This window comes from Equus asinus, chromosome 22 (genome assembly GCF_041296235.1).
Source record: "Equus asinus isolate D_3611 breed Donkey chromosome 22, EquAss-T2T_v2, whole genome shotgun sequence".
NCBI lineage: Eukaryota > Metazoa > Chordata > Mammalia > Perissodactyla > Equidae > Equus > Equus asinus.
The window spans coordinates 27502387-27524551 of NC_091811.1; the positions used below are offsets into that span (position 1 = coordinate 27502387).

Below are 22165 nucleotides of genomic sequence, written 5' to 3' on the forward strand. Positions count from 1 at the left end.
AAAAGATAATGCAAGACATGCATAGTGAGCGCTGCACTATAAATGAATGAACAAAATGTTAAGGAAATAGAAAGGGAAAGCACTTCAAATCCCCGCTGAAGTCATTAGACTTAAATTTTGAATGACAATACAGGTTTATCACCAAAAGATGATGGAGAAGGAAACATTCACAGACAGAACATGCTGATTAAATATTTATTGGTATTTGCCAAGACATTATGGCCTTGGGGATAAAGTAGTGAAGAAGTGACAAAAACCTCTTCTGTTTTTGGCTTACATTCTAATATCAAAGGAAAGAAACAACTTGCCCAGACGTAGGAACTTTTCCGCTTAGGAAAGCTTTTCTATGAGCAGTCAGTCAACAGTTCTGGTTGTTACACAGAGCAGCGATACCCGAAGCGGTACCACAGCTTCTATTTATATTCAGTTTTTAGATTCTTCTGGCATTTCTATTTTCGTCTATGTATTATAATGCACTTGTCGGTAATTTAAAAATTATCCATACATTGGGAGCGCACGCTAAAGTTTTACTGATGTGAGTATTTCAACAAAAATTTTGGGGACCATTGTTCGAGTCCTCCGAAGTCGTCAAAAGAAAAAGCAATCTGAGTTTAACCGTATTTAAAGTCACATGACACCCATGCGTAAAACACTAGCAACACAGGAGTATTACATTGCAGCAGGCGTGGCTGGGGAAATTGCTTGTCTTAAGGGCCTTACAGTAGACAATCTGTAGATTGAATCTTCAATCTGTAGATTGAAGAGCTGCGTATATAGATGTTAACAAAAATTGAAAAAAAATTTCTTGGACGATGTTTCTGGTCTGGGCTAGCTGCTGGGAACGAGTCTGGTTTTTCTGTCTACATATTGTAACAAAGAGCACCGTCCAACCGGTCGGACTGCTCGGCGCGTACTCCACAGAGGCCGCCAGATCCACCGTTTGCGCGAAGCAGAAACAGCTTTGACACCCTGCGACCTCCGTCCGGGAGCAGCAACGCCTGTCCCGCAGAGCGGAGGGCGACACCAGCAACCCCTCTTCCGAAGGCGGAGCGCCTCCCAACGCCGCGCGCTCCCGGCGCAGGGACAGCGTCACGCGCGCCCAACGTGCGGGGACCTCGCGCCTGCGCGCTGCTGTCGTACGCTCTCCTTCATTAAGTGTCTTCTACCCCGCAAGCCCGCCTCCAACGGGAGCTGTTCGTCACTTCCGGCGGACGCCCAGCGTCATTGGTTTCGTCACTTCCTGCCGCTACCGGTGTGGTCGGTGCGGATCGTGGCCCCCGGTTCTCTGGTTCTCCGGTTCTCCCCCTCCCCTACTTTCCTCCCTCCCTCCCTCCCCCTCCCTCGGCGGCTGTCGGTCGCCGGTCGCAGACTCCCAGACCCATCCCTGTCCCTTTCCTGATCTTGGTGCCACCTGATTGGCCTCCTTTTCCCTTTTCCCGGCCCAGTTTCAGGGCGGGGGCCTTGAGGAGCCAGGGGCTCTGCAGCGGAGGAGAGAAAAGACGAGACGACCCTCGGCTCCCCAGCCGGATCGCTCGGTTGGTCGCCGCCATGGCGATGAGGCAGACTCCGCTCACCTGCTCGGGCCACACGCGGCCTGTGGTCGATCTGGCCTTCAGTGGCATCACGCCTTATGGGTATTTCTTAATCAGCGCTTGCAAAGGTGAGCAGGGCCGCTGATCCAGATCCCTGCCGGCCAGGACGGGGCCAAGTGGGAGTGGGGCGGGACCCAAGGGGTTGTGGGGATCTCAGCCTTTGGGATTAGAGCCGCCCGTGGTCTGATGGCGAAGGCGGTAGTGATAGGGGTTCCGCCGCTGGAGCCGAGAGAGGCTCTTGTGAGTGTCTAACGAGGCTAAGTATTACCCCCAACCGAGGCCTCTCACTTTACTTTTATTGCTATTTCTGGAGAAGCTGGACTGTACGCCTGTCTAGACGCCCCGGCCAGCAGACTCTAAATATCTTTCAAGGATTCGGGGAATGGAGAAACTAGGCCAGGTTAAGTAATACCTTATTTTACAAAGATTTGTCACTCCTGTTATCTCCTTGGATACTCCTTTATGGTATTAGCCCCAATTTAAAATGGAAACAGAGATTTAGGTTAAGAAGTTTGTCCAAAAGAAGACTCAAATCTGTATTGTTTTGACGTTTATCGGTATTCTTCCCACCGAATTGCAAATGCTTCCCAGAGAGAATGTTTGGCTCAGTTCTTCAGTTAATTTATTTCTGGGCGTTCCTCCGTGACCCCAGTGAGTGAGAGTGGTTAGACAACAGAAGCAGTTTTTGCTTTGTTATTCAACATGATCATTTTATGTTTGAATCTTAGGCTTTAAGTAATCTGAGTTTCTAAATCACATGTCTTTTAAAATATTTTTTAGACGGTAAACCCATGCTACGCCAGGGAGATACAGGAGACTGGATTGGAACATTTTTGGGTCATAAGGGTGCTGTATGGGGTGCGACATTGAATAAGGATGCCACCAAAGCAGCTACGGCAGCTGCCGATTTCACAGCGTAAGTGAAGTTCACAGCCAAGATCGCTAACTTTGGAGGTCTTTGTAGATTGTGTTCTGAAATAATCAAAACTTCAACCTCAGTTATTCATGAAATCCTGATTCATTGCCTACGATATAGAGTATATGATGTTGATCTCACCAGAATTCTACATGGTTCTGTCTGCTTCTTTCTCTTCACAGGTCCTTAAAATTTTCAGACTTAAGTGACTTACTCTGTTCTGTCTGGTTTGAGACCCAGGAATCTGCATTATTAACAAGCACTCCAGATAGTGAATGTGGGTGGTCAAATACTGCCCCGCATGTGCTCCTTGAGTTGTATCACACACTCCTGTAACTTCCTAGTGCTGATGGCCCCAGATTTTTAGCCCAGTGTCAATCTGTTTTTGTTAACTGGCTTTAGATGTATTTAAAAGTCCACAACTCAGTTACTCTTCGTTTTCTGTTTTTTTAAGCTTGAAATAGGAATCAGTCTTGATTTTTCCCTTATGTCCAGGTTATCATCGTCTTTGTCACTCCTACCAGCAGAATGTTTCCTGAGTACAGTGTTTCTAATGCCTCTGCTACTGTCTTAGTTCAGGTCCCTGCCGCTAGTCCCTTTCCCATCTGTTCTCCTTCCATAGTGTTGCCAGTTGTCTTCCAAAAAATAAATTTCCTCACGTTACTTCTCTATCTAATGATCTTCCTGTCTTCCCTCTGCTGTTTCAGTGGTTCTTGACCTTGGGTGTACATTAGAATAACCTGGGGAGCTTTGAAAATAATCAGATGCATGTGTCCGAGAAATTCTGATGTAATGCGTCTCGGGACGGAGTCCCTAACGTCACCTTTTTTTCTTCTTTAAAGTTCTTCGAGGTGATTCTCATGTGCAGCTATAGAACCACTGGCCTAAAGGTTAAATTTCAGTTGTTGGCTCTTTAAAACTTGGCCTCATCTTAGTTCGTCAGCATCATCTGGCACTGTACACTGTATGCCCTACAGTCTGGCTACACTAAACTTCTTATCTGTCTCACCTGTTCTGATTTTTGGCTTTTGCATTTGTTATTAGAGTGACTTGCAGTGAAGCACTTTCTGCTTCTGGGCGTGTATCATATTTTATATAATCTTGGTATCTCCACTTCCTAATTGTGTTTGTGACTTAGCAGACACTTAATTGTTTAAACTAATGAAGGCACTGTCAAGAGCTGTTATACATATAATAGACTTTGTTAGACTTAAGAGTCTGGAGAGTAAAAGTGGTCTTGTTAATTTTGTTTTTTTTAAACAGAATGTCACACTAAGCAGTTGTAAACGTCTTGCTCCTTTGGTTTTAAGCAAATTAAACATCCCAAGTTTATTATGAAAAATAAAAAGAGATTGATTGTGGAGGTAGATACATGATTCTATCCATTTGTTGAAACTCATAGACTTTTTATACTAGAGTGAATTTTACTGTATATAAACTTAAAAAATAAACTAAAAAAATTTTAAAATAAGGAGAAGGAGATGTAGTGCTTACATGGGATTAAATTTGAGAGGGGAGAGATCAGAATGAAAAGTTATAAATGTCAGTCTGTGCTTTTTTCTGTGCCTTCGATGAATAGCTTGCTATTATGTCTTTGGCATAACCACGGTAAGGCATTGTGCTGTGTCTTGTGACTGTGTGTAATACTGATAAACTAAGGATAATGCCTGAATGTCAACAGCTTCAGGTCAAATGTTGCTTTAGATGTCAAGATGTATGTTTATAATGTGACAGAGACTCCTTTGATTGTTAATTTTGAGACGTGAGAATAGGAAGTAAAAGTGATTGTTAGATAAGGAAGACTTAAGGAGTGCTGGAAGGTCAAGGTGTCCATTCCCTCTTTTGTGCTCACACCATTCCCAGTGTGAAAACTTCTGACACTTTTATAGCCCGTATTGATTTATGTGTCATTGCTTCTTGAGGTTGGAGGCCATGTCTTATATTTTTTGTATCCCTGGCTTATTCAGTAACTTACATTGTTGAATAAATAACTTGAGGAAATTTCCTAAAGTAGAAGGATAAAGGATGAATGAATTACAGATCTTGATTTTGTTTCTGGAACATTTGTGTCTGAGTGTCTGATGGCCGTGAGTTTAGCTTTTTTCCCCCTTCAACTCCTCCAAAGTTTGTTTTTTGCTCAGTCTAGTAGGAACGTTGTCATTGGGAATGAATGCCGTTGATTTTATGACAGAGGTGGAAAATTGGAATTAACTCAAGATTTTATCTATTTGGTAAGCAGCTTTTTAAAATGTCGTTATTGAAATTGCGTCCCAGTCTGGTGGTGGTGAGTTAATAGCTAATAAAGTGGTATTTTAAATTGAATATAATTAAGTTATAAATGTAACAAGATTTTAGATATTAGCATTAACAGAGACAAGCATTTGAATTGCACTTCTGGAAAGATTCATTTTTGTTACCTTCAATTCTGTGTTATCTGGCTCTAACAGTGTTAATTACTTGAGCCAAATGCTTTGTCACCTCCTGCATGATGGTCCTGCTGTGATCTTTGAGACCTGTGCAAAAGCTTAGGAAGGATGCCCTTGTCTAAAATCCGTGAAGACTCTCGGTTTGTACATTTGACCAAATTGTAATGCCAGTCCTCGGGAGAAGAAATAAAGGGCATTAGACAGAACTTACTGTTCAGGTGATAATTACTCTGAAATGGAAAGAAAAAAGGCATGAAAAAATATGGCAGTTTAAATACTGAACAGAGTCTTAAAAAGAGTAGTCAGGATTTTATCTTGCTGCCAGATGAACACTTGTCTTTGTTTAGCTCACTTACAGAGCATTAGTAACCAAAATCACACATTTGAGGACATGTCTGTGGATAAGTATTCAGTGTTGTTTTAGTGCTTTCTTAACATTTCAAGTCTCAGTGTGTGATTACACGTGTTTTAAAAGAATGAACGCTGGAGCCAGATTCTGTACTTGAATCCCAGCTCCATCATTCAATAGCTCTGTGACCTTGGCAACTTTATTTAACCCCTCTTTTTGTCAATTTCATCATCTATAAAAATGAGAATAGTAATAGTGCTTACTTCACATGTTGGTTGTGAATGTTAAATGAGTTATATGTTTCTAATATTTACACATTGCCTAAAATCTAATAGCTCTGTGTTACATGTGTAAGGTAACAATGATAGCTGCCACCCCCACCAGACCAATCATATATGTCATTGTAAACTTCTATGGCCAAAGCCATGAAACTTTTTGGTTTCATGCAAGGAAGTTTGAGATTTAAATATCAAGAAGAAATACCTTCCCCCCCCCTCGGTTGTGGTTTTTAGGTGCCATGATCTAGTGGGAAAGATGTAAGCATTCACGTCAGGCAGGCCTGAGTTCTTGTGCCATCCATGCTGTGTATTTCCAGTTTGATCATCAGATGCTTCTTAAACCTCAGTATTCATATCCATGGAATGAGAGTAAGGCCAACATGGTTATTGGGAGGATCAGAGAGATCTTTCTCCACTTACATCCCTGGATTCTAGCATAGTGTGTGGTACATAGTAGGTGCTCAATAAATGGTAGCTGAGACTTAATCCCTCATCTGTTCTGTGCCTGTCTGTGAGGTGTGGGAGGATGTGCATTTGTTGTGTATATTCTCCTCTTTTAATGACTTGTATGGGGTTTGCCGTTATGGAACTTGATCCAGCTAAAGAATAGCTCCCCTAACTTAGCTGATTAATCATAGTTGGTATAAATCATTTTTAGCAAGTTCTTTTTTTTTCCTCATTATGTTTCTCAGGAAGTTCATTAATGTCATGTTTATCTAGAGGTGAATTTTATTTCTTTTTCTTGTGGAGAAAATATATTCAGCAGAGCTGGTCTGTGGGTCAGCTTAGAATGTTGTTTTGAGGGAATTCAGGCAGTTGGGTCAGGCAATGAGTACACTGCCCCTGAAACATCATCCTCTTTATATCTTTTTTTTTCCTGAGGAAGATTTTCCCTGAGCTAACATCTGTGCCAATCTTCCTCTCTTTTAGTATGTGGGCCACCAGCACAGCATGGCCACTAATGGAGCATTGTAGGTCCTTGCCCAGGGACCGAACCTGGGCCATGAAAGTGGAGCATGCTGAACTTAACCACTAGGCCACCGCGGCTGACCTCTCTTTACATCTTTTAATTCATAAAGCTGATGTTAGCATTACTTCCCATGATCCTCTTCTCAGCACCTCCACTTTCCTCCCATCAAAGTCAGCTGGGGAGAGTGCCCAAAGTAGAGAAGATTCCTGTGCTCTGTTCCAGAGAGTGCTTAGGTAGATCCAGGGTTGGCCCAGGAATCTGTAGATAACCCAAGTGTATGATCACTTTTTCCTTCTTCTAAAAACTGGTAGAAAGATTACTTTTTCTCTGAATAAGCTTCTCAATAAATCAAAGGTAATATGTCTCCTTTTTGATGACTTGGTCAGCATGTTAAAGTAGTTAGGCAGTTTTTTCCCCCTGAAATAACTTAATAGTTTTGTTCCGGCTTTAAAGAAGTAAGTTAAGCAGCCTCTCTTTTGAGACTCATGTTAAGTCCATTCTCAGAATTTGAAATGTAGGGAAGAGATAGCATCGATTATTATGTGCAGGAAACTGGGGGTATAAGAGGTATTGGTAGTTTAGGAAGACGACAAGTCCGTCATGAATTGTGCAGAAAATAAATGCTGCAGGATTAACTGATGAAAGGATATCATTAGTGATGCTTCACTGTCTTGATCTGAGGCCTGCAGCCGGCTGGTTAATACTGGTTTCTTGCCTAGAGATTGAAAAATACATTAGAAAACCTTTGGGTTATTTCAGATTCTTTTTAGGACTGTTACTGTGAATAAAGGAAATATGCCAAATATCGTACAAGTAATTGGGACACGCTCTGTCACAGTGTCGTCCTCAGTTTTAGTAGTGTTCTAAATGGGAGGAAGAAGACTATGGATACATTGGCCCGCTGGGTGATACTACTTCGGTCACGTCAATTCTTTCCTCCTCAGTCAATGGTCATGGTCTAAGTAGAATCTTAAGATTTTAAGGAGTTTTGGGAAGGTTAATGAATATACTTGAAATTAGTATTTCAAAGGACATTGCCCAGAGTTCCTTTGAGACTTGGCATGAGGTGACTAACTAGGATAGAAATTTCAGGTGTATTTGATATTTTCTTTACTTTTGACACGCCCGTCATCTCAGCAGTCTGGAAGCCTAATCTTTGTGGACTCTCATTACTGATTTCGCTGTGATTAAAAGTAAACATGTAAACAAAAGTAAAAGCAAAGCAAAATTAAACAGTAATCACTGTAAGCTGAGTTCTGTGAAAGAACAGAAAGGAATGGTTAATGGAGGTGAGATGAATAGAAGGTTTAATGAAAAGATAGCATTTGAAATGAGCTCTAAGGGTGAGGAGAACTTTGATAGCTGAGAATGCAAAAGAATATGACAGACTTAAGAGAACAGTATGAACAAAGACTTGGGAACCTGGAAGAAAATACATGGCTTGCTTGAGGAATGGTTTTTAATCAGGTGTGACTAGATTCAGAGAAATAATACCAAATGAGTTGAGAAAGTAGGTTTGGGTCTGAGAGTTGAATTGGAAATGGGAGAGAGATGGGAGCAGGTTTCTTGTGCGAAGAGATGAATACTTGAGTTTAGTAGCAGTAGTATTCATAGTTGACATTATTTCCTCAGAACATACTTATTCAGCCAGTCATATGACTCAGATATATAGTATGCAAGATTTATATTGTATTATCAGCGCTTATTCCTGTTACATGGTCATTCATGTTTCTTTGCCATTGTACATGCTGTTAATGCTTCTCTACAGTAGCATTTCTCTTTCTTCCGCCCTGGTCTGTTTCTACTTGCTCTTTTTAAGACAACTGGCTCCCCTGCTTAGATTTTCTGGACTTTCTGGCGTAATTAGTGGCATGTTTTTTCTGTGTTTCTATAATCATATGTGTTTGTCTTTTAATTATATTTATTAAATGTGTTATTTAATGCATGTTTTCTTTCCACAGCTAAAGCTCTACTATGGCGAGAGTTTTCTTTGGTCTCATTTTTTCCCTTTTGTGCCCTAGCACTAAGTCTGGAATGATGTATTATACTTGATCTATTACTGTATGTTTATTGATTAAAGGAAGAAAACATACCCCTTGCTTTTATTTTTTCTCTCTCTGCTGTTAATTGTTCACTTTATTCCTAAAAATAAATGTCATTTACATTAAAATGGAAATCTTTATGGAGCTTGTTCACTCTTAATAGTTCTTTTTCCTGTATGCAAAGTTTTCTTGTTTATTTTTCAGTGACCTCTTCTGATATAAAATGAATTTTTTTATCTTCTTCTTCTTTAAGTCTTTTTATTTGGGGAATCTGTTAGAGTGTTTTTGTAAAGTATTATTTAACTGTTACCCCCCCCCCCAACATATACACACATATATTTGTGTATAACACACAACCACACATATATTTTGGATTGGGATAGGTCAGAGAAACATACAGTTGAGAGATTAAAAAATCCTCAGTGTTTCATTATATAATCAAAGGCTGATAGTTTGGGGGAAGTTAATTGGACTAGGATTTGAGAATTTGAGTCAACTTTGAGGAAGAAATGAGGGAGAATTTTTTCTTCTCTACTGTCTTGGTTTAAAATTTTAAATAACCTATATCAGTGCCTTTCATTCTCCTGGAACTTTTTTCAGGATATATCATTTTTTTCATTTTTTGTTTTGCGTGTATATGAGCAGAGAATAGAGAAAAAAGGGAAAGTTGAAACTAAACGTTGGTTAAAATGTTTCGCAGTCTTGCTAAAAGGATGTTACGGCTATAGGCTAAAGTGAAAATAAGGATGGGTTGGTTCATGAATCTCGTTTACTTAAATTTGTAAATCTTTTACACCATCAAAATTAGATTGGTTATATGACTTTTACAGAGAAATTTCTTTTCCTTTAGACTCATTTAAATATTTTATCAAATGAACTTGAACAGTGAGAGATATTAGAGATAATGGAGATTTCTAAAGCATTTATGTAACATTTCACATATCTGATCTATTTAGTAATTAATCATCAAAATTACCATTATATTTGTCTTTTAATTTTACTTTTTACTTTTAGCAAAGTGTGGGATGCTGTCTCGGGAGATGAATTGATGACTCTGGCGCATAAACACATTGTCAAGACCGTGGATTTTACGCAGGTATAAGAAAATGGAATTTATTTTAGGGAGTATTAAATCGCTGTTATGATAGGATATGATAATGGTCTTATGTTTCATTGATTTGTCTATTTGATTTGTATTTGGTTTTTGGGGGGATTGTTTGGTGTATATTCGCGTATGTATAATTTGATTGTAGATTAGGCTATGCAAATTTATTTTTTCTTAGTTAATCGTATGAGGCTTTTAAGATACCCTGGAACTCTTATATCAGTCCTCCAACAATAGCAACAAACATCTAAAAAGCTCAAATGTTTCCCAACTACTTTCAGAAGAGAGAGGGTAAATTTGAGGTCATTAAAGAAGTGCTGCCCAGGAGGGAGGGGAGCAGGCTCAGAGTGCACTCAGAATTCATGTGGGAGGTACTGTAACACGTTTGAACTGGGGAGCTTAAAGGGCTGTGGCAAATATGGGGATAAATGCTCTGCAGTATCTTCTCAGAAGTGATTGGTACGCATTGCATCTCTGTGACGTCTGTGAGCCTTATTTGGATTTTATTTGGTGTTGAAGAAGTTTCAAAAAGATATAACTATTAAAATGGTCAGTCTAGTGACGTTTTACTTATTTATGTTTTCAGGATAGTAATTACTTGCTAACTGGAGGACAGGATAAACTGTTACGCATATATGATTTGAACAAACCCGAAGCAGGTAAGCATAATGTATATGTGCTTGTGGTTTTATTTCCTTTTAATTTAGATAATTTTCCTGATTAAAAGAATTCATGTTCAGTACTCAAATTTGGAAAATAAAGATAGTCACAAAGAAATAAAATGTAATCCATCATCCAGTATTAATCACTGTTAGTATCTTTAGTTTTTGGTTCATATTCTTCTAGTCTTTTTTCCCAATGCAGCTATCTTTTTTTAGTATCAATTTATTTACTACATTATGCCTTCTTACAATTTAAAAATATATCCTGATAAATTTTCATCATGATATTAAGTTTAAAAACGTGCATAAACAGTATTACTACCTTTTGGTAAGAAAGAGTGGCTATCTGTAGAAGGTGAGAAGGGTGAGAATTCTCAGTGTGTACATATATTGTTTAGATTTTGAACAGTGTGACTGTATTAGCTATTCAGAAGAATTTTTAAAATCTGTAATTAGCAATTTTTTCGTGTCTTCAAATATTCTATCCACTGTTTTTAATGACCGTATGGTTCTCCATCCTATGGACAAGTTGAATTAACCAGTCTCCTATTGTGGCCTGTTTGGATTATTTACAAATGTTAAATATTATAAGCAGTGTTATACTTAATATCCTTATAGTTGCAGATATTTCCACAATTGTTTCTGTAGGATAACTACATCAAAATAGAATTGTTGGGACAAGAAGGAGGTACACTTGGAAGGCATTGATAGATTTACCAAAGTGCCTTCCAGCAAAGTATAAAAATATGTCTATAGTTAACCTGTTGTAGCGAACACTGATAACTAACTTTATCTTTGCCAGTTTAATAGAAGAAAAATGAATGTGAATTTAAAAAAATTATCCATGAGATTAAAATGATGTTGAATTCCATTTTAATGTATTTCTTTTGTGAACTAATTGCCTTTCGTGCCTTTTGCCCATTTATCTCTTGTGATTTTCATCTTTTTCTTACTGGTTTTTAAGGGTCTTTATTGTATTCTGATTTGTCGTTTGCTTTTACATTTTCCTACTAAGGTTTATGGTATACAGATTTTAAAAATTTTGGTGGTGGGATCTATCACTTGCTTTATGACTTCTCTTGTTGCACAGGAGGTGTTAGAGACACCTTTTCTTCCCTAGTCCAGATATTCACCTCTATTTTGTAATATTTTAATGCTTTTCTAGCCACATAATATATATTTTAAAAGCTACCAAAATACGATAAGCAGAATTTTGTGTTATTTATTATATATTAGTTGGTATCTTAAATTTTGTATCATAAGCATTTATTGTTCATAAATCAGTAAACTTTAGAAGTTTGTAAGAAAGGCAAAGCTACATTGGAAATGAAGCAATTATTCTCGAGAACCTTTTCTAAAAACATTTCTAAGGTGAGGGAACAAACTGCATTGATAGATTATTCTCCCCTGGCACTTGGGAGTTTTTCTCCTCATTCTCTTTGATAATTTTATGCCAAAACCTAGTGAAGTTGTCTGACTTCATTTGGTCAGTGTACCTGTCTGACTCAGCAAGGCATTTCAGGGCTTAGGTGGACGTTTTCTGTCTTCTTTTTCCTTTCTCAAAGCTGCTTTTTCAAAGTGAGTCTTTTGCTGTACTGGCAATAGAAATAACAGCAAGTCACTGAGCTTTTGCTGTGTCAGACACCAGATTAGAAACTTCAGATGTGTATTCTCATACTCTAGCTATGAGATTTAGTGACGATTGTTAATTTTACAGATGAAGAAATGTAGTCTTCAAAGGGTTAAGCAAGTTGCTCAAAGTCAAAGTAGTGTTGAATGGCACTGCCTCTAGCATCTGCTTTTGTCCGGAGATAACAATGAGCGTGTTTGGTTTTTTAAAAATCTTTTGAAGGGAAAGTCTCCAACACAGACAGCTTCCTACTTTTCTGATGCCTTGCTTCTCGGTGTGGAAATAGCCTTGGGAATTACTGCATTGCTTCTTATTTCCCTTTTCTCCTTCCAGCCCCTACTTCCTTCTTTTTTTCTGTTAGTTCCTACCAACAGTCGCTTGGATGAGGGTCCCAGCCTTAGTGATAATACTAGAATTAGCTCAGGCTGTCTGTTCCTGCATCTGCATTCTTCTTAAATTATGCCACCTCAGTTATTCTTCTATTTCATTGCAATACAATAGTGCTTTTGAAAGCATTGTTTTGAAAACAGAAAAGTAGCCTGGAGGGAGTGGTCTGTTCACTCCCAGCTACATATACTGTCATAGTTATTTGGTTCCTTGTCCTGCAGATAAATTTTTGTTCCAGTATAGAAAAACTAAATGTATTCTGTGTAAACAGCAAGTTTGAATTGTGACTGGCTTTGAAAATTTGCTGTCTAATTTAAAGTGTATTTTTTATTTTCTTTCCTTTTTCTTCTTTTACAAATTTAATTGTTCCAGTTTTGATCAGTTAAAAATCAAATGTTAATGAATGTATTTTAAATTGTTTCATCTTAAGAACCTAAGGAAATCAGTGGTCATACCTCTGGTATTAAAAAGGCTCTATGGTGCAGTGAGGATAAACAGATTCTTTCAGCTGATGATAAAACTGTCCGGTAAGTCATTTTTTCCTTAATAATTTAATTAATTAATTTTTTTTGAGGAAGATTAGCCCTGAGCTAACATCAGCCACCAATCCTCCTCTTTTTGCTGAGGAAGACTGGCCCTGAGGTAACATCCGTGCCCATCTTCCTCCACTTTACATGTGGGACGCCTACCACCCTGTAGCTTGGCAAGTGGTGCCGCGTCTGCCCCCGGGATACGAAACTGTGAACCCCGGGCCGCCGAAGTGGAACGTGCGCGCTTAACCACTGCGCCACCGGGCTGGCCCTCTTTAATAATTTAAAGTTTGAAAAATATTTGACCTTAGAGCTTATATTTTAAATATTTTTTATAACTATTATGTAGGAAAAATTGTCTCTGAACATTGAGCTGCACATGGGTCACATTTTTCAATCAAGTTTTCCTATCCGTTTACTGTTATCAACATAGAGCAGAATTCATAAAACACTTAATTAAAACTACTGACACCTTTATAAGCAGATGCTCTTAACCTGGGTCAGTGGACAGGCTGGCAATAGGGGGTGCATGAAACCCCTGAAATTCTGTACATAATTTTGTGAGCTGACACCTGATGTATTTTTCTGTGGAAAGATAAATAGCTATCATCAAATTCACAAGAATAGAGTGTGAGAACCATTATTTAGAGCAATATTGAAATTAGTTAGATTAGGATTTAACTGTCTTAATAGCATAGTTTTGCTAAATTGTTTGGCAAGTGCATTTAAGTACTAAGGTTACCTCACTAACAAGCTACCAAATAATGTGACGTTGTGCAACAACCCAAAACTCTGTATCATCTGTAATTTATGAGTTGGAGTGGAGGTTGTTTTACTACAGTTGTGATTATTCTTTTCATTGGTCAATCTGCGGATGTAATTAGGATTTCAGCTTTTTTCTTAAATGAGTAAATACCATATTTTCCTCTTTTTTTTTTTTGCAGCCTTTGGGATCACGCTACCATGACAGAAGTGAAATCTCTAAATTTTAATATGTCTGTTAGCAGCATGGAATATATTCCTGAAGGAGAGATCTTGGTAATAACTTATGGACGATCTATTGCTTTTCATAGTGCAGTAAGGTATGTCCAAGAAATGCCTTCACTTTTTCTTTTGGTAATAAAGGACAATTTAGGGTACTTAAAAATTGGAAGGCATGTGCAAAAGGTATTTAACTCTTTTAAAGGCAGATTTGGCCTATGCTGTATTTTAGGGAGGGAAATGTTTCCATACTCATTATTGTGTTTTTTAAGAATTTGGCATACTTTAATCAGAAGAATTATTGGAATTACTTTCCAGATATTTAGAACATTTATTGGTAAAATTTAAGAACTTTTAAATTACATTTTTCTTAAAAGGATTGCTGGACTGGTGCTGTAATTAGTGTTCTTTACTATATGAAACCACTGTGATTTTGATTCTCCTGTTAATTTTCACTTTAAGATTTTAGAGACAGTACTAGTGATTTTTTTTCCTATTCCCAAGTATGTGTAGACCTAATGATTTTTTTTAAAACAGACTTAATTTTTTGACTGTAAGTATAATAGCTCTTGTTGAAAATTTAGAAAATATAATTTATGCATAGTCCTACAACTATGGATGGCAGAATGTGAATGGTAGCTGTTTCCTGCTAGTCCTTTTTTCTGTGTTATATTTGTGTGTGTTTTTTCCTTTAGTTGCTAGGGCCCTAATGAGTGTAATTTTGATTTTTTATTTTAAAATATTCTTAGCATTAAAAAGTCTTTGAAAACGTTTTTACTAGGTGTATTGCTTTATAGTTTGTACTAAATTATGAGTCAGTTTTCCTATTTTAACACTTTGGTGAGTTTTATGGTACATCTGTGAGTGTTCTCCTTACAGTAGAATCCTATAAGTAGAGTTGTTTAGGTCAAAGGGTAGAAGAAATGTGCTTAAAGTTCTCAGTATACATGTCACTGGATTGATTTCCATAAAGATTATACTGTATTATACTCTGACCAGCAGTCCTGTACTTTAACCCTTTGGCTAAAGGGCCACTCGCAGAGCTAAACTTCACTGAAGGGCAAAAGGAAAGAGAAGGTGGTAAAAATGGGGAAGTGCAGTTAAGAATGTAAAGGACTCCATACACACAGCGAATTGATAATAATAGAATACTATTGCCCAGAGCCATTAAATTTACAGCTCTGCTAATTGGTCACTCCTGGATTTGGGGAACATGCAGCCTTTCTGTACACCGTTGCCTCAAATCCCATTTTGGTGGCAGAAGTTTGCTGGCCTATTGAATAATTCTAACATTTGAGCCAGAAACTTGCTATTCAGTGATTCTGCAACAGTCAAACCTAACTTTACTCTTCATGCTTTGGTAGTGTGTGATGATGGGAATATGATGACAACAGTTAGGAGCTGGAATGGTCTGATGTTTTGTGTTGAAGGCTTATCAGGATTTTTATGTTTGGACTGGGAAAAAACTCATGTCCAAACTCACTGATATTCAGGTGAAGCTGTTGTATTGCATTGAATTTTATTATATAGTTATAGTCTCAAATTTATTCTTTTACTGCCTTGTAGTGCAAACTGAGCCACTTTTAGCAGTTTTATATTTAATGGCATTGAAGGTTATCCTGTTGCTGAAGCTTATAAATTCTCAGCAACTGAGAATAATGTACAAATAATTTTTTATATCACCTATTGTAAAATCTTTTTCTGTTTACAAAGATAATATGTGCTTGTCATGGAAAAATCAAACAGTACAGAATTAAATTTTTTTCAAAGCAAAATCCTAATATTTTAGCCATACTGTTTTAATTAGCCAGCAGACTTATTTCCAAGAAGGCATCCACTGCACAGAATGTGAGCATCCCTCCATTGAAATGTCTTTGTATTCCTCGGATGAATTCCACTTGGGCATGGTATCCTTTAGAACTCTTTTTGCTATTATTATTTAGGTTTTTTTTTTTTTAGCATCACTATTTATGTTCAACTAAATGGATATTTAACTGTTTCTTGGGTTTCAGAATTTAGGAACAGTTTAAATGTAACTAGTTATTTCCTTATATTATTTACGCAGTATTCAAAATGTATAAATATTTATTAATAAATTTTTTTCCAGTTTGGACCCAATTAAATCCTTTGAAGCTCCTGCAACCATCAATTCTGCATCTCTTCATCCTGAGAAAGAATTTCTTGTAGCGGGTGGTGAAGATTTTAAACTTTATAAGTATGATTATAATAGTGGAGAAGAATTAGGTGAGTTGTCCTCTTTCTTTCCTCCCTTAAAATGATGTAGTTACCTTTATGAAATGTTAGGTTTCAGTAATTAGCACCTCAGTTAGAAAATTTTTCCAAGTGAAAAAATGAAGAATTTTTGTCCACTTTGGGTAGAAATATCTATAGAACTATAAACAAAGTATGCCGAACTCAGTTTTATCCTTTCTTTTTAAATTGAGTTTGTTATATTCTTACATTCTATACAGTAGTGGAGTGTATTTATTGGAGAGGTGGCAAGGCAGTCTTCTGCCGAAGTCGTGTTAAATAGATGCGAGGAGATTTGTTCTTTTTGAAGTGTAGTGTGGGTCTGTAGCCCCATCTACCTGGCTCCCCTTGTTTTTACCAACATAAGAATCAGTAAGGCTGTGTAGAGGAGAGTGCCCATGGGGTGGGGAACGGTTGTGGCTTATTATAGGGTTACCTTAGGGATCTGAACTGGAGGGTGTTTTTGTTTTTTTTTATTTTACTTTCATTCTTTGTTAGAGTCCAATTTTTGCTTTCATTTTCATGATAATACTTCTTAATAAAGAAAAGGGAAAGGACTGTTGGATTAATTTGAAGTTAATGCACATCCTAACTTTATATTTATCTGGTGGAATAGGTAGTTCGTAGTTATGGTTCTCAGTATCTACTTTTAGCCTTCCCAAATAGTTTTTGCTTTTTGAGCTGGTGTATTTCATTTTTATAATTCTTTTGTCTATAAGCTGCCACTTTGTTTTAGCTGTCCTGATCTGCCACCCAATGAACTAAAGCTTGTTAGAATTAAACAAAGAGCAAAGGACAGTTTTTTCTGTTTTTTTGGGGGGAAAACTCATGGATTTGGGTTGGATAACTGGAATCTTGGTGAATTGCTGTATAGAATCTATTTTAATTGCTTATGGTTCAAACTTATTGCTTGAATATAAGTGACTTTTAAAATAAGAGATTCGTTTCTATTGTTCTTATTTAATGTCTGTTTTCAAAGTTTTAGAATGTTTTGGCCACATGTTTTATTCTGTTTGAAAAATAAGTAAATTATTTGCCTGATATCTGCGGTCAAAGAGAGTACCGGACCTTGGACCCAGCCATTCTCGTCCCAAAACCTCATTTCCTTTCTACTCTCTTGATGATACTTTTGTGATATTCTCTGGTTGAACAGAGATGAGGGAAGATGGTGCATGAGGGTCCTTGAGTTGAATAGACTTGGAGACAGAACATTCTTCTGGTAGAGAGCTTTGAAAATTGATAAGGTGATGAGGCATTAGAAAATGAGAAAAGTTCATAAATAAGGATCTGACCTAAACAGCAACACCGCTAATAATCTGTACATTTTCTCATTAAATTCCATAGATTAAAATATCTAAGCACTAGTGTTGATCCTATATCTTAATGTTCTGTGATAGAATGACTAGCAGACTCTAGTCTGGTAGGAAATTAAGAGGCAGAGTGTGTAAAAGAGCTCCATCTGCTGGCTTTCTATAGTCATTATAAGAATTAGTTCCCTGCTAAATAGGCAGTGAGTTTAGGATATGGAAATTGGGATTGAACTGATAGACTTCACATCTGCTTTCTGTACAATTTAGCAGGGGTTTCATTTCCTCCCTTCCTTCATCCTTATTGGGAAATGAAACCTCATTGTTTTTTTTAAGAGATAATCTGAAACCATACTGTATGCTACACTTGGAAAGGGGTAATCTTCTGGAGAAATGGGAGACATGAGGTACCAGTTTGTGATGAGACTCACTTTATTTTTAATTAGGTGTAGTTCTTTGTGTTTGCCCTTAGGAATTTTTCATCTTCCCAATAATATAAACAGTATTTTCTTTAGCATATCAATACTTAACATAATATTTAAGTATTAATTATCTAATAACCCTTTTCTTGTATTTCAGAATCCTACAAAGGACACTTTGGTCCTATTCACTGTGTGAGATTTAGTCCTGATGGAGAACTCTATGCCAGTGGTTCTGAAGACGGAACATTGAGACTATGGCAAACTGTGGTAGGAAAAACATATGGCCTTTGGAAATGTGTGCTTCCTGGTAAGAATTTTTATTCAAGGTTATCAAATTAAGCTTCATGATTTTATGTCATTTTTCATTATTAAATCTATTTCAGTGTTTCTGTCTCCTATATATTGTAAATTATATAATCTAGTTTAAGCAAAGAGAAGCCCATGATTATGAATTAGTCACTGAGTTCTTTTGTTTGTTTAAATTTTTTGTTGTACACTCTATTCTGTACAATCTGAATTTTTACATTAGATCATTTGGTGAATGGAGTGGGCTTAATTCAAAATTTGCTAGAGTGCAATGTAAAGAATTTATAAATAAATGTATTTAATCTCTGAATAGTATCACTCATGATCCTTACCAATAAGGTAGACATTTTTAATAAAAATACTTAGTTATTGACCCCAAAGTAGTTGTAGCATGAACCTAAAAGTTATTTTTAAAGAAAGATAGGCTATTTTAGAATCACAATTATTGAAGAAGGAGTTGTTCCTATTGCGTTTGTAGCTCATTGCTTGGAATAGTCTTGGTGTACTCTTCTTGTTCTCAAATACTAGAAATAACTGGTACCATTGTAATTTATGTAATCATCGTTGCTCCTCTTTTCACAGAAGAAGACAGTGGTGAGCTGGCAAAGCCGAAGATCAGTTTTCCAGAGACAGCGGAAGAGGAGTTAGGTAAATACTAATGCGATTACTTTTGTAGAGTCCCGGGGGATTTAAAATGGAAGCGTTATGTGAGTTTTACTCGTTGACAAAGGAAATTTATTACGTATGAACAGAGTTAAATAATGGAAAGTTTAAATACGCATATATTTATAAAACATATGTAAATACTGCATAGTAGAAGGCGTGGAGATGTAGTAGGGACATGACTGATGTGGGGTCACTTTTACAGAACTTAGAGTCTAACTTAGGAGGCAGATACTAAAATAAATTGTTACAATGTTAATTGCTGTTTAACATTTATTAAGCACTTACCACATACCAAGTGTTCTTTCCCAAATCTGGAATTACCAATTGTAATATGCCCTGATGATACCATATTGTTTGAAGTTCTAATAAATAAAGAAGGGATCAGATCTTTCAAAGAGAAGACCTTAATTCAGTGTTTATTAGATAGTCAGAGTCATTGAATCTTTAGCCGAGAAGAGGGATCCCTTGGAGGTTGAGTTACGGTGTTACGGAGTTCAGTGGGTAAAACACATGAACTCTTTCTTCACTGTGTTTTCAGTGGTAGTCTAATCATTAATGCACGTGTACTTGTTCTCTTCTGCTTCCCCTCCCCAGCACACTTTTAAAAAACTTTTTTATTCCTTTATTACACAGAAATATAGGTTTGTTTCTTCCCTTTATTAAGTTGACTAATGTGATCTTTTTGATTCTTAATTGTAGAAGAAATTGCTTCAGAGAATTCAGATTCCATCTATAGTTCAACTCCTGAAGTTAAGGCCTGAGCATCAGGCATGTGGCACAGATAGTATACAATGTACGGACTGAAACAAGCAAGCAGAGAAAAGCATCGGCCTTCCAGAGTTACTCTGTGCTTAAGGCAAACATGAGCAGTAAATAATGAGGAATATGAACTAGCTCCAGTGCTGGAACTAACTAACTTGGTGTTACCTGTTAAGTGAAAACGCAAGAGGATCGGATGAAGGCAGGTGGAGATATGCTCTTGAAGTACGATGGCCTCTTGTCTTTTTAATGAATATGTGCAAGCCAACATCCAATTTCTCTTTATTACAATTAGATTTCTTGTAGCTGTTTATGTTATTATGGAGAAGAAAAATATATTGGCCTATTTTTCTGACTTTTCCCTTAAAGCAAAAAGCCTTTTTTTTTGCTTTAGTTGTAAAGAAGGGGAAATACATGATAAAGTAACTGGTTTGATTTCTCTTTCATTGTACACTGCTTCTGAACATCTAATTGTTTTTAGTTGTCTAAATAAAATGCCTCTAAAACAAAGCAATGTTTGTTTCTTGGGAAAAATTGATAGATTTGAGTTTTATAAATGGAAATTGCCAGAAAGTTTCGCTATATCATAACTGTATCAAAAGACAACCTCATTAAAGAATCTGTAGTAAACATATTGTTTCCTAATTTTGAAATTTAATTCCTTGTACTGAATTTTTGAAATTTTCATGTCCTTTGCTGGGGTTGCATTTACCTCCCTTCCTCCTAGATTGGATAGAAATGCTTGACCTGCCTTTTAAAAAAAGTTTCAGAATAGTGACTTACTTAAATGACACACGCTAGTTATAAGGCAAAAATAAAGCAATTCAGAATTAGCAGAAAGACAGCAGAAATAGCACTCAAAATTCCACCACCCCCAAAAGTCTTTTAAAATTGAGTGAAAATTAATGTATGTTAGTATACCTCTGTGTGTGTATGTACAGATAGATAGAAACGATTTTATAAAAACGGGATCATTGTAGACCTGCAATGTTTATTTTACTTTATCCTTTAAGTTCAGCTGGTGTTCAGAAAGCCTTTTTAACAACCTAATAAACTGGATCAACTGAGTTTAGACTTGTAATGTATTTATTTTTTAAAATATGGAGGGGATATTAAACTAGTAATTTGGAAATACTTTAGAACAATGAATAACAAATTGCTTTGCCAGATTGCTTTCTCTCTCCTTGTCCATCTTGTGAATGACCCTTGATAACTTTCCTTAAAAGAAATAACCAACCAGAGAATAAGATAAGTGTTGGAGGATTTGTGGTAACCAGAAGAAAGCACTGTGGGCTATGGCTGCCTTGGAGGGTCAAGAGAGTTGTGTCACAGGGGCAGCCAACTGATGATCCACACGGGACTCATAGAGTGGTAGTGTTTCTGTGTCAACTTGCTACATGCCTGGTCTTATGCTTTGCAGCAGCAGTACTGTCAATGTACCATGGGTTCTTCAGACTCTAATCAGAGTCTGACTTACCCTAAATAAAGTTGAGCTTTATATGCGCCAGATTAGAATCATGAAATTGCTTGGTATTTATGAAATTTATGCTCCAAGGGAATTTCCTCTACTTAGGTTTCATAAAAGTTTAAAGACCCTATACAGACACATGTTTACACCGTCACTGGGTGGCGTGTATCTTGGAATCTCAAAGTTGTTTGGAGTTAAGTTTAGAAGTAGAAGAGTGTCAGGCCCTGAAGATCTGTCAAACCATGCCTTACACTTCTTGTGTGACTAGGATGTTCATGTTGCTCAGATGTCTGGTTGACAGTATTGTATGAACTGTCAGGTCCTTAGGCTTGCCACATGTTTTTAGATACTGGTTACCTGGTTAAGTCATTTTAGGTTTTAACTTTGGCCAGATTATTAATAGAGTTGCTTATGATTGTTAGCTACATTTGTTTTAATAACACAGGTCATGTTTCCAAGGGTTTTACTAGTTTAACTCATAGGGGTAAAGTTTACCCTTAAGTGTAACCTTGTTTTTCTTTGTAGCCGTGTATATACTGAGTATACAGACCACCTGGCAGACTGTGGGGACAACCAGGGCTTGGTATTCTTTGTGTATTTTCTGTTGTTGCTGTAACAAGTTACCACAAATTGTGGCTTAAAACAACACAAATTTATTTTACAGTTAAGGAAGTCAGAACTGAGTCTCACTGAGCTAAAATCAAGGTGTTGGCAGAGCTGCATTCCTTCTGCAGACTTGGAGAAAATCTTTTGCTTTTTCTAGCTTCCAGAGGCCACTGGCATTCCTTGGCTCCTAGTCACTTCCTCTGTCTTCCAAGCCAGCAGCGTAACATCTTCACCTCTCTGAGTCTCCTGCCACCCTCTTTCACTTAAAAGGACATTTGTGATTACAGTGGACTCACCTGAATAATGTCCCCAATTCAAGATCCTTAATTTAATGACATCTGCAAAGTTCCTTTCGACATATAAGGCAACATTCACAGTTTGGGGATTAGGACATGGACATTCTTTTGGGCACCATTGGTCTGCTTACCACATGTTATAATGGTAGAATCCTACAGTGGAATTTACTTCAGCAAAAAGTTCAAGTATACATCAACTAAAATTGCATTCGTCCAA

General features: G+C 37.2%; 1 protein-coding gene across 1 annotated transcript; it reads left to right on the forward strand.

Moving 5' to 3' along the window:
• The first annotated feature begins 732 nt into the window (after positions 1-732).
• On the forward strand, positions 733-20646 carry STRAP (serine/threonine kinase receptor associated protein). Its single transcript, XM_014834238.3, has 10 exons — positions 733-1660; positions 2373-2508; positions 9588-9669; positions 10265-10337; positions 12788-12884; positions 13832-13969; positions 15976-16112; positions 18005-18154; positions 18736-18801; positions 19519-20646. Exons 1-10 carry the CDS (start codon positions 1549-1551, stop codon positions 19578-19580), a joined length of 1053 nt encoding a protein of 350 aa, XP_014689724.1. The 5' UTR covers positions 733-1548; the 3' UTR covers positions 19581-20646.
• Positions 20647-22165: the final 1519 nt, after the last annotated feature.